General features: G+C 38.2%; 1 protein-coding gene across 6 annotated transcripts in view; it reads left to right on the forward strand.

Moving 5' to 3' along the window:
- The window catches only part of SLC4A4 (solute carrier family 4 member 4), a 346,035-nt gene that overhangs the window by 138,260 nt on the left and 194,603 nt on the right, over window positions 1-13,172 (forward strand). For all 6 annotated transcript variants that reach the window (XM_078068751.1, XM_078068750.1, XM_078068748.1 and 3 more), the window contains one exon: window positions 7,677-7,837. In XM_078068751.1, the coding sequence (XP_077924877.1) occupies window positions 7,677-7,837 (161 nt within the window). The remainder of the gene's footprint in view (window positions 1-7,676; window positions 7,838-13,172) is intronic.

The raw sequence follows: 13,172 nt of genomic DNA on the forward strand, positions 1-13,172 counted from the left end.
CCTGAATTAAGTGTTGGGGAGATTTTGGTCTAGTCTTGGCTTTGTTGCTGATTGGCTACTTCGCTATGGGCCAGTCACATACTCACGCAGTCTTCTTCCTGAGATGAGTATTCTCTTCTACCCAAGGAAGGTGATACTGTGTTGCATCTCTGTAACTTCATGCATAGTTTATAGCATAGTATATCTATCCCTGTGTATATACTAGTTTAGTCAGTTATGACCAGAAGCGTTACTTTGATTCATGTTTTCTTCTTGAAATTCTGTGTGAGTACCTATCATAGAGTAGAATTTGGGAGTAGCTTTCTGCTTTCTCTCTCAGTCCAAGGCGGACTATATTTTATGTGACCTCTGGTCTCAGAAGGGTGGAGAGGTGACACTTCACTGTGTAGGTAATTCAACACTGAGATGGACGTAGAACTTTCATGTAAGCTTCTTACAATGAAGATAATTTTGAATACTTTACCGTCCTTGAAGACTCTATTTCCTTGAGAACACATGTGTCATTTTTGGTGATGTCATTAGCCCCTGAGAGACTGGACTGCTGGAGAGAATGTGTGGTGGGAGTGCGCCATGTGTTGGTGGTGGGAGAGGAGGGGCTGTCCAGGAAGAAACATACTCACACCAGTCTACACTCTATAACTTCTGGATGGGACGTGCCACACTTACTACTGCTTAATTAAATGTAAGTGTGATATTACTGTTTTCATTTTGTCTCCTTCATTACACTGATTCATCTGAAAGCAGGGACCATCATGTCTGTCTTTCATGACTGTATTCCCAGTGCCTCACTGTGCCTGGTACTATAACAGGTGCTCAATAATATTTGTTGAGTGTGGTTAGTTGAGAATTGATTGCCTTAGAAACAGCTGTTCTAAATATCATACTTTCTTAGATATATTACCTGACCAAAGCTGGAGTTCTGTGATAATTCTTCTCTTTCTGACTGACGGACAGCTGAATGACAGACCAAAGGTACCTAGTACACCACTGATAAAGGTCAGAGGAGGACCTGTGTTTGAAGTTTCAAATTAATTCATCAGTATGCTGCTGCCATCCCCCATTAAGTTGTCTAGCCCAGACTTCTTTCCTTGTATGACTGAAAACACATAATTGGATGGCTAATACACACTTCTTGAAGTAACATATCTAAAATTGAGCTTCTGATCTACCTGCCTCAGATCAGCTCCTCCCGCAGAGTTCCCTACCACAATGGACAACTCCATTCTTCTAGTTGCTCAAACCAGAAACACTGGGATCTTCCTTGACTTCTGCCTCTCCCTACACTCCTTACTCGATGCATTGGTAAACCGTATTTATTTTACCCTCAAAGATACTCAGATATTCAGAATCTTACCACATCTCACATTCAGTACTGCCACAATCCAGGTCCAAGCTGCCGTTGTTTCTTATACAGATTATTGTAAATGCTTCCTAATTAGTCCATCTCTCTGCACCTGCCCTTACCTCCCGCATGAACAACCCACCATGATCTTTTTGACTTTATCTCCTACTTTCCTCTCCGCCCCCCCTTGTTCACTCACTGGCCAGTCATGCTCCTATGCCAGGGACATGGCACTTGCTGTTCCCTCTGTCTGAAATCCTCTCCTTGCCCCCCTGCCGTGCTCCCCCCCCCTCCCCGCCCAGTTATCTGCATGGCTCATTTTCTCACCTCCTTCAGGTCTTTTTTTCAAATATTACATTCTCAATGGCTATCCCATCTAAAATCTAAAAAGTCCCCCAACACTCTCTAACCCCCTCCTCCATTATGTTTTCCTTGGCACTTATCACCATTTAGCATCGTGCATATCTTGTTATTTTCTCTTCCCATTAAATTAAAGCTCCATGAGGGCAGGAATTTTTAGTTGTTTTGTACATAACTATATCTCTAGTTCCTACAACTACCTGGCACACTGTCCATGGTCAAGAAATATCTGTTAACAGAATTAGCTCCACCGAAATCCTGTTGGGAGGTTGGAAGGTGATTGTGCCTCCAGAAATGATTCAGAGTTTTAGTAATCTCTAGTTCTTGCAACATACCCCACTTCAGAACATTTTTGCAGTAATTTCTGATTGCCATTTAAGAGGTCTGGTTTCTAGAGATGATAGGGCTTTTTCTCCCCACTAAAAACTCTCAAACCTATCAGACTAAAGAAGTTTAATACTTAGAAGGGATTCATTTTATATATGAAAATGTGCTATGAATATTTTTCTGGCTGACTTATAAACTTGAGATCTTTGCTTTTCTGTGAAAACCCCAATTCATAGACTATTTTATTCCATAGAGAACTAACCCACTAGACTTCTCTAGCTTAATGTAGTTTCTACTGTGAGCCCACACCCCCACAGGACACAGTTCTACCCCTTTTAATGTTCTGTGCTTTTTAGGTAACTAATGATTTGATTTGACCCAAAATATCCTCCATTGATTCTCAGCATTACTGCAGTTTCAGTTTTAGTCAGGAAGTTCAGGTTAAGCTCTATCTCAAAAAATAAAGAGAATGGTTTCAGTAGTAAGAAAAATATCCCAGTTTAAGTCTGGAAGGCACAATAGTCATGTAAAATTATGAACAAGGGAAGTCTTTATTTATATGAAGTTTGAAGTTCAGCCAACTCTACCACCCCCTTTTTTTCACATCTTTCCCTTGCTTTTCCCTTTCCTAAAAATTAGAACTTTGGATTTTTATTGGCTCTTCCAGCATAAAGCACAAATTGAAGACTGTGCAAAGGATAGAATGATTCGACCTGAGAAGCGTATATGATGAGTGGAATGCCGAGAATACTTTTTTTTTTTTTAAAGAGTATTCCTGAGTGTTAGCTTATTTGAATACTGACATTTAGTAATGTAGCAGTAATTATAATGGAGTATTTGGTATTAGTGAAGAAGCCTATGCTCCTTGTTAAGAATTTCTAGGTGGATAGGCATTAACTAATAGGTCCATGACACAAACTGGTGAAAGAATAAGTCATCGTCCAGCTTTGGTATTGGGCCAAAGCCAGGAAGAAGGGCTACTGCTATTTCCCACCATCCCAAGCTCTTAATTTCTTTGAGAAGGTGATGTCTCTGTAAAAATGGTTATTGGCTTTCAGTTTTCCTTCAGTGAATATTCAGATGGATAATGTTGGACTTCACTGTTAGAAGAATATATGGTAAAGGTCAGTTCCCCAATGTGGTTTAGTTTTTGTTGCCAAACCTGGGTAAAAAGGAAAGCGGTCACAAGCTTCAACAAAACTGGCCAGCAAAGGAAAAGGGTATTGATGTTTTAGTTCCAGTGGGACAGCACAGTTGAACACCCATTTGTGTTTCTGCTTGGCAGACTGACCCAGCCGACCTCTGGAAAACCCTGATTTCAGGGCATGGCCATCAAGCAAGACATGCGTCCTGACCCTGGGGATTTAGAGAGAGAGTCCTCTTTTCCCAATCTACACTGACTTCTCTGTCTTTTCTCTACTGGATTACTTTGGAACATTCCATTTCAGAACAAGTTTATTTCTTCTGTAAGAAAAAGGCTGAAGGAAAAGGCATCTGATCGTCTGTGTAATTATATGTAATCACATATACTGCTTTGCAGTAACTTTCACAGTTGATCTAGAAATTTGAGAGTTCTCCTTAAAAACCTAATTTACCCCAGATACACACTAGTGTTGGCTTCTTTTATGTAATGAGGCACTTATTAGTTAGCAAGAAATTTGTTATTTTAATAGTCTTATATAGTTGGATTATATTCTAGGGCAAAGGTCATGTCTATTTTCCACTGTAAAATTAGCTTGTTTTTAAGTTAGAGGTCTTGTCTTTTCTTAATTATATTTAATCATATGATTGGAAAGTTGCAAAATTCAGTGATTCCCAGTGGGCCTTCTATTTCTTCAATAAACGAGCGAAATGCTGTTTGGTTGGCAGTCACTCAAAGTGCGTTAAACTGCAGTGTACTTTCTTCTTCTTCTAAGACCTTGAAATAAACTTTACCTAATAAACTCTTCCTCCAAAGTTACAACAGTTTTGTATTTGCAAGCATTTAAAAAACTAACTTCTGAAATTAATTTTCCTATAAAATGTCAAGTACCAAGACAAAAGGAAAAGGAGGAAACTTACTGCAAATATATTGTTATTCACAGTCACTATGAAGGGTAGATAGTAGCTGATAGTACATTTTACAGTAAAAATGTCTTTTTTTTTTTTTTAAATGTAATTACATGGTTCTAAGTCACCTTAACAAATTCATTGGCACTCGGGTAGGCTGAACTTTGGTACCTTTGCCTTAGCCTTTTCTTTAATGGGTTCTGATTTGAATTGAGTAGTTTTCAGGTTTTTTTCAAATTTGTCCTTGGTATGTGAGGAGGATAGACATAGCATATATAGTTTCTGAAATGACACTGCATGCAAACAATCTGTTTAAATGGGCAAACCATTACTTTATGTCTGAAAGCATATGTTGGAAGTATACTCCGTTCCTTGAACAATCAGAGCAATACATTTTAAGGGAACTTAATAGCCATTATCCCAGAGTTTCCCGTATGTTGTTAGCTGTGCTATGATATGACATCATCACAACATTCAATATTTACTAACCTCAAAGTGAAATAGATGCTAAACTGAACTATGATATAATACTTATCCCTTAGGAATGTAGATTCTAAGGAACTGGCTAGTTTTGAGATTTTATGTTTTCATTCCTTTATAATTAAATCTTGACCTAAAGGGCTGGTGTATTCCAGGAGCGTGAGTAATGCTATTCCATATATCCAAAAGCTGGTTGGGATTTATGATTTCTAAATGTACTATTAAAACCTGTTAAGCATATTTAAGTCTAGTCAGGTTGCATCTACAATACAAACTGTGGGGAGGAATGAAACTAAAGATTGGTCACAAAAGAATGCAGTCATTTTGCTCCTTTTGTTTTTTAAAGATTTATTTATTTTAGAGAGAGAGAGAGAGAGAGCGCATTCAAGTTGGGGGAGGGGCAGAAGGAGAGGGCGAGAAGCAGACTCCCTGCTGAGTGTGGCTATGCAGGGCTGGATCTCACAACCCTGCGATCATGACCTGAGCGGAAACCAAGAGTCTGATGCTTAACTGACTGAGCCACCCAGGTGTCCCCCATTCTTTTTTATTTAAATTCAATTAGACCAACGTATAATACATCACTACCCCCCCTTTTTTTTAAATTCAATTAGACCAACATATAGTACATCCCTACCCACCAAACTTACATAGTTTGGACAGGTGAGAATAATGGCAGAAAAGAGCCGCTCTCACATATGTGTGTATTTGGCAATACAGATTTCTGGCAACTGATAGGAAGGGGGGGGACTCATTCAGTAGAAATAAGAGGGACATGAATGCTTTTACTGAGTTTCTAGCTGGCTTTTGTTATTTATCTTGGGTTTAAATCCTGTGACCTAAGATTCTATCCCTCAGCTAATAAGAATTCTCTCAGGAATAAAAACAAGGAGTCACTACACTATAGATAACATCCTTATATGTAATCCTGACATGGTTTTATATACTATAGAATATTTTAATATACTAGAGTCTTATCTTGAGTAATAAATTATAACATCACATGTAAATATGATTCACTATGATGTACACCTGAAATTAGTAGATTATTTTATGTCAATTATACTTCAATGAAAGTACTCTTCAAAATTATTTTATTTTATTTTAAGCTTTTATTTTAATTCCAGTTAGTTAACATACAGTGTTGTATTAGTTTCAGGTGTACAATATAGTAATTCAACACTTCCATACAACTCCTGGTACTCATCACAACAAGTGTACTCCTTAATCCCCATCACCTATTTCACCCATCCCCCAACCCCCTCTTCAAAATTATTTTAAAAATGTAATATGATTTATGTAACAGTTATCAACAAACATGGTTAAAGATTGTGTGAGCAAGCTTGAAAAGATAATATACCTAAAGTTAATCAATGAAATATACGCTGTAAAATGATTACTCTTGAAATAACTCCAGTTACCTTTTATCTTTTTGGCAAATCCATAGAATTCAATAAGAGTATGATGTAAAATTGTCATTTTTCTCTCCTTTCTTTCTATTTCTGTGGGACTAATAGCAACCAAAGGGAAGAACTACTAATTTAATTACACATACACTCACACGAATATTAAGGGTCTTTTATTCTCTCTTGGGGTGTTTCACAACTACTTGTATAGAAAGAAACAAGGTCCAGTTCTGAAGCTTTAGAACTTTGGTGGTCATGTGGGCTTTTTAACTTTTGACGAAAATACGTAAAACTCTCCACTGTTTACATTTTGGAGGGATACAAAGGAAAGGAAGAGGGTCTCGGAATTGAGGGTGAGGTTGGAAGTAAGGTTACCATTGACATGTGGGAGTGCCCTGGCTGGGAGAGGCTTCCTGAGAGGAGTGCAGATGGGGGCTTTGGATATGGCTAAATACTTCTCAATTGCATGAGTATTGGGCTTGATTAAAATTCTAAATTTTCTTTGACTCTGTGGCTGATCTCTTGATCTGTTTTCACTCCTGGTTCTACTAATGTGTTTTTTTTGCCTCCTCTGGGGGTGGTGAGAAGTCTATAAATAATACCTTATGTAGAGCTTCCTCTGATCTCTGCCCTTTGTTCTCATCTTTAGTGAGCTAGGTGAGCGTTTAGCTTTTTCTAGGAAAACATTTTTCAATCATTAAACCTTCGGGTGAAGACTGTAGGAAAACAATTTTTTAACCCCCTCTGTATCTTTTTCAATATCTTTCAGAAGGTTTGAAGTGAGAGAAAGGAGCATTTTTCTTTGGGTCATCATGAATAGCAAAATGATGATGCTTTTGTGTTTTCCTTTACCAGTGTAGAAAGCGTCTGTGCAATACATGGGATATAAAGACTGTCAAATGTGTTTTGTTTTCATTTCCATTACACTTTTAAAAAGTTGCTCTATATTGCCAAGTTATCAAGACATCTAGGAATCTTAGAAAGAAGAAACTATGAAAGTGGGTTGTTTGTTCCATTGCTAAGGTTAATAGGAGATCTGTTATCAGAATAGATGTGTTGTTCACGGAACTTGTGTATTTTTAAACACATGTGGAGCCAGACTTGAAGGGTAAAGTTTCCATTAGAATCTCAATGAGAAGGGAATGTGTGTCAGCTGAGAAATACGGAGTAAGACATAGCCGCATATGCTGGCCCCCTTTAAGTGTTAAAGGGGAATTTTATATTCATCTGACCAAGTCATACACCATGTTTTTCAAATAATTAAGATAAATATTGGTTCATAACTGATATTTCAACTTACATAAACTTGCCTTGTGAAGTCACAACAGAATTCTCACAATGGTGGTTATTTTTACACAGTGTGGGCTTTCATGAAATTTTGAAATGCACATTTTTCCTGTGTTATTTTAAAAATTTAGCAAAATAATCATTCTTCAGGATTACATGGTTACATATGGACAGATATAAAACCAAGGATGCTTTGGATCCTTCTGGTTTATTTTCTTTCTCTCTAACACCAGGGGAACACAGTCTAGTGACTCTGTTTGGTGTGTTTATAAGGGTAATGCAATTAATGATATAATAAACTTTTAAGACTACACCAAAGGAGACATTTTGGAAGTGCTGGTGGGGGTGGAGATGGCGGGCTTGATGTAGCTATTTCCAGAGGAGGTTGGAATACTTTTAATTGCTGTTCATTAATCTCATGTTCCTAGGTGGATTAAGTTTGAAGAAAAAGTGGAACAGGGTGGGGAAAGATGGAGCAAGCCCCACGTGGCCACACTGTCCCTTCACAGCTTATTTGAGCTGAGGACATGTATGGAGAAGGGATCCATCATGCTGGACAGGGAGGCTTCTTCTCTCCCACAGCTGGTGGGTAAGTATGTTGTTTTAAGTTTTTATCATTTTTTTTTTAGCTTTACCTAACTATCCATGGGTGTCCATTCATGCAGATGACTTCTAGTGTAAGCAGAGTTGAATATTCTATAACATTTATTTTCACTCTTTTTTTTTTTTATATTATAAGACAAGTAAGGGTTATTACAGAAGATTTGGAAAATACAGACAAATATTGAGAAGAAAATGAAAAAAAGCATCCATCATACCTCCATAGCCATTGTTAACATTTTGGCATGCTTCCATCCAGTTTTTATTTCTCGGTCTTCTCTCTCTTCTTTTACTTTTTCGTGTTATTTTTTTATTGGGATCATAATGTATATGTACAGACTGGCATTCACCTCCTAACCTTATTAGGATAAGGTTAATATTTTGACTAGAGGCTTCCTCTCCCATCCTTGGTTATACTGAACTGGAGGTCTGGAGACTAGATTTCAAGAACTCCGACCTTGGACCTTGCACTGAGCTTCTCTGGGCCTCGTTTTATCATCTGTAAAATAGGGCTTAAGTCCTATGTAAGAAGGAAAATCGTCTAGTTGCTGGGTTGGGGCTGCTTTTGTAGGTGGAAGTCAGGATCCTTTAACTGTATGGAAGAAAGTTTGTGTGGGGCAAGGAGCCAGCAGAACCCTGTGGGCTAGTGACTGAGTCATGTCACATTGGTGCTGAGTATCAGTTATACCACCACCACCAAGTCCCAGAACCTCATGGTGCAGGGCTGCATTGCTCTCTTTTGCAATTAGTGTTGTGTAGTGAATGTTAACTCACCATGTTGAACATCTGGGGCACACATTACTACATCCCAAACAGTAGTCATTGTTTTCATTTTCTAACAAAAGCCTGGACTAAACTGCCTTATTACCAGTCAGATCCTGAAGATCATGTTTTTCTCAAAAAGGAGTGCAGGGGCTCTGTGTGGCATTCCTAGGAAAATTCGTTAGCTAGATGACCACTGGACCTATATGGATGACTAAAGGGGCCTGCAGGGTGCCTCATGTGGGATTATGGGGAAGAGGATGTGGATTGTGGCCCCATAGAAAGTGACCAGTGTAAAATTCTTGTGTGATTTCAGACTTACTACAAAATTTCTTTGAATGTCTGGAGCCAAAAGGCTTGTCTATGGCTTGTGTGTGTGTGTGTGTGTGTGTGTGTGTGTGTGTATGTGTGTGTGTTATAGACAGTGGGAAAGAGATAGCATTTGTTTTGGAAGAAAAGATTAGTTTCCAAATGAGGCATATATCTTCCTGATGTATATGTAACTGATTCTTCTTCAGAGAGCTTGTTAGTTCCATTTGCAAAGAAGTCCTACACTTTTCATAAACCCAAGGTGCTTAAGGTACAAGTAGAGAAGGGGGAAGGGCTAATGTGAAGAAACTGGGTGGACGGAATTAATTAGTTCATGCATTTATTCAACAGTGGTGCATGAGCTTCTGCAATGTACCAGACATTGGTCTAGGCCCTGGAATTAGGTTTGCAAATCTGTCACTTTGTAAATGGGGTAAGTTACAAATCCGCATCCACATAGTTAGAAGATAATGTAGGAAATAATCTCCATGTAGAATTTTTCATATTTGACAAGGCAAGTGAGGCTGAAAATGGGTGTTTGGATATATTCCTGTGCCCAAGGAAGATGATCCCATCTACAAAGAAGCAAAAAGAGGGATGGTTTTCTGGGTGATTTATTTTACTGCAAAGGAGATTGTTACTCAAAAAAATATCATGGTTAGCAAAAACCCGTCCAGTTTTTGAGTGAGAATTGCAATTTGTGTGTGTTTAGACTTTAAGAACTAATCTGGAGTGAAAATGTCTGAAATTAGACAAGTTGAAAAAATAAGTCAGAATGCATGAATGCTGGGTAAAATGGAAATTAAACTTGTGACTGGGCAAGATACAGGCAACCTCGGGGGAGAATATGTGTTGTGGTTTAAGGGTCACTAGAAAGGTTCCAATATTAAGAAGGTAGGACTTGGGTTTTTCTGTAAAACTGTCTTTGGGGTCTTTAGTACCAGCAGGAGCCATCTCAAGGAGCTTTTGTTCATCAGCAATTGACTGATCTTTTCCATGCACTAGAAGACAGAATCCCACATTATATTGGAGCCTTGTTAGTCAATGGCCAAAGAAAGAGGTTCTGGTATTCACTAGATTTGAGAAAGGTTCATTAAGCATGTTAAGTTCTCACGTTTATTTTCCATTACTTTTTATTATCAGTTGTGGACTTTTTCCTCTAACCACCATCTCTTCTAAAAATTGCCATTATATTTTAAAATTAGACACCACCAGGTCACTTTGAAGTACCATCACTCATTCTGGAGCTGATAATACAGAAAAACAATTCAGAGGCAAATAACACCCATTAGAAGAGGAAGGAAGGGAGGGAGGGAAGGAGGGAGGAAGGAAGGAAAGAAGGAAGGAAGGAACTGACGGAGGGAGGGAGAGAGGAAGGAAAGGGATCAAATTTACAGGAGTGGAGAGAACATGTTTGAAAGAGTGTAACTGTCCGAAAAAAAAATATTTAAAAATCCTCAAAGAATCAAAGCCTTATAGAGGGTTAAAACACATGAAGGAAAAAAAGCCCTAATTTCCTTTTAAATGACAGAAGATGGCACAGTAACTTGAAGAATTATTGTCATTATTTATTTGGTTATGAAAAATCCTTTTCTAGCAGAGGGTGAAGTGGTCGCTTTGTTCTGCATCATGCTGGTAATTCGGAGTTGAGAATTATGTACAGCTAAATCTCTAAGGTGCATCTCCCCCTTCACTGCATTTTTTTATCTCCACAAAAGAGAAGAAAAAGAAGTAACAGTGATTATACAAACAAACAATAGGATGGTTTTTATCTTCCGTTGCAGTGCACCTGCCCCTCCTTTCGGTGGCTGGCCTGGGAGGCAGCCTCCCTCTGCAGGTGTGGAGCCGTCACCACGTGACTGCTTAAGCAGGTGCTACTTCTCACGCTTACATACAGCATTCAGCCTCATTCTTGTTCTCCTCAGGACACCTCCTTGGTTTCTTCATGGAGAAGCCCTTTTGAATGCTAATAAAAAAATTTGTCTTGAAAGTAATTAAAGGATAAAACAACATTTTCATGGATTATTTTAATAGCTTGATTATTACTATCATCATTATAATCCTACAATTAAAGAGTGACATTCACAAATGCAGGCAAGTACATGAGAATTTTCCTGCCCTCCTAAGTTAAAAAAAATGATAAGCCATTTCAGGTATTTTATTATGATGGGAAATGGATTAGGAAAATGTAGCTCTATTTTTGGAGTTCTCATTTTTATATTTAAAGGCATTACTGAGCTGTGCATGTTGGCAGATGTGTTAGTCATGTTGTTTCTTGCTTTTAACACCTTTTATATTTTCAAAATGGCAAAGTATTTATTTTTTATCACAAAACTAATGTTCATTTCCAAATAATCCAGAAAAATAGAACACACAAAAATCAAAATCCCACCATTCATGGCTACCCTCCCAGCAGTTTTTCTGTACGTCTGTTTACACATGTGAAATTTATTTTATAAATGGTATCATACTATAACACTTTAATCTGCCCTTTTTAATTTAAAAACTTAATGTGAATTTCTTTCCATGTGATTAAATACAAAATGTAAACATTTAGATGGCTGCAAAATATTTAGTAATCTATTATTGGGCATTTAAGTTGCCTTCAAGTTTTTATTTTAAAGAATAGAAGTGAACATTTTTGTTAGACTTTTGTGAAATTGTTTACTTTTTTAGTATAGATTTCTAATGGTGAAATATCCAAAGAATTTGAACATATTAAAGGGTTTTGTTTATGTTATTTGCCGAATGGCCTTCAGGAAAAGTTGTACTAGTTATTAACGTAATCGTCAGGATATGGGGTTCCCTGTGGCACCCCCCTTCACATCACTGTGGGTTGCTCGTTTACATTTTGATACTTTCATAGATTTACAAAATCTCATAATTGGTGATATTTATATAAAATTGTTTAAATTGCTTTTGTTAGTCCGGAAGTTTAATCTTTCTTGGGCCTTGTATTTCTTTTAAAAATGTTTGTCACTTTTGGCCATTTTTTTGTTGCATGAACACCATTCTGTTGGTTTGCAGAAGCTCTGGATATATCAATTTTTTTTTTTTTTTTTGGTCTAAAGCTTACTTTTTTCCATAAAGAAAAATACTTTGTGGTATGGAAAAAGATGTAAACTGTGAGTCAGAAAACCAGGTTCTACTTGGGAGGTTGTGTCTCTAGTTAGGCTATAGCTGAGGGCCAGTAAACTTTTTTGTCTTTTGCCCTCTCTCTTCCGATCTGTATATATAACAAGAAGTTGCAAACTTGGTGTTTCCTGAGGTTTCTTTCGGTTCCGTTCTCATCTACAGTTGGCACGTTCTCTCCCAATTGGTAGTGTTTGTGAGATTTTGAACACTGAAGGCTTAATTTCAGTGTAGCTGTAAAATGTTACTGCCCCCACTTTCTTTGAAAGGTTTTGTAGTTCGTGCTTAAAAAAATCGCTGTAATGTGGGCCGTTTTATGGAAACTTAATGAAGGGCATAAGCCCCACAGATGTCTTAACCTGTTCTCACTGGTGATTTCCAGGCATTAGTAGCAGAGGACCTATGTGCGGATAGGTCTGAGATTACAGGGGAAGGCAAGCATGAGGGAGGACCTGCCAGGAAGGGTAGATAAGGAACACTTGAATCCACAACCCTGGAATTAGAGTAGGAGCTTGAGAACATGTGCCGCAGATACGCTGGGGCTGTTTGTTTATTTTTATAGTTCTTCTGTAAAATGGACCTTCCACACTGAGCAAGACTTCAAGGGAAAGCCCAGGAGTAGCACCTAATTATTTTACTATGGAACAGAGGGTTAACTGTAATTACAGGATCAGTTCTGAGAGTTTCACCGAGAAGGGTTTGTGCAGTTAAAAACACTCAGAGCTAAAGGCCACTCTCAAACCAAAACATTCCTATGGGAGAAATTCTCCCTGCCTTGTCCAAGCTCCCCACCAAGTGGCCCAGTGTTATGTGACATTTATGGCCTCTGTGTAAGATGTGTGACGGAAAATCCTGGATCCAGCCTCCTCTTGGCTTCCAGGTAGCTGCTTGTATACTGTGTGAGTTGTCAGCGTCTAGCTATAGGCTGTCAGGCCAGTTCTCCGGGTGCTTCCTGTTAAGATGGTCTTCCGGGAGGTATGGTTATGCCCCAGCAGAGTCCCTGGAACATCTGTAACTTCTCTTAGGAGATGTTATTATCCTACCAGTTCCCATCCCTTTTTTCATCAGACTTTTACAAGAGAAGAGCTTTTGTTCTCATCTCCACTTTTTAAAAAAAGATT

This window comes from Halichoerus grypus, chromosome 3 (genome assembly GCF_964656455.1).
Source record: "Halichoerus grypus chromosome 3, mHalGry1.hap1.1, whole genome shotgun sequence".
Taxonomy (NCBI): Eukaryota; Metazoa; Chordata; class Mammalia; order Carnivora; family Phocidae; genus Halichoerus; species Halichoerus grypus.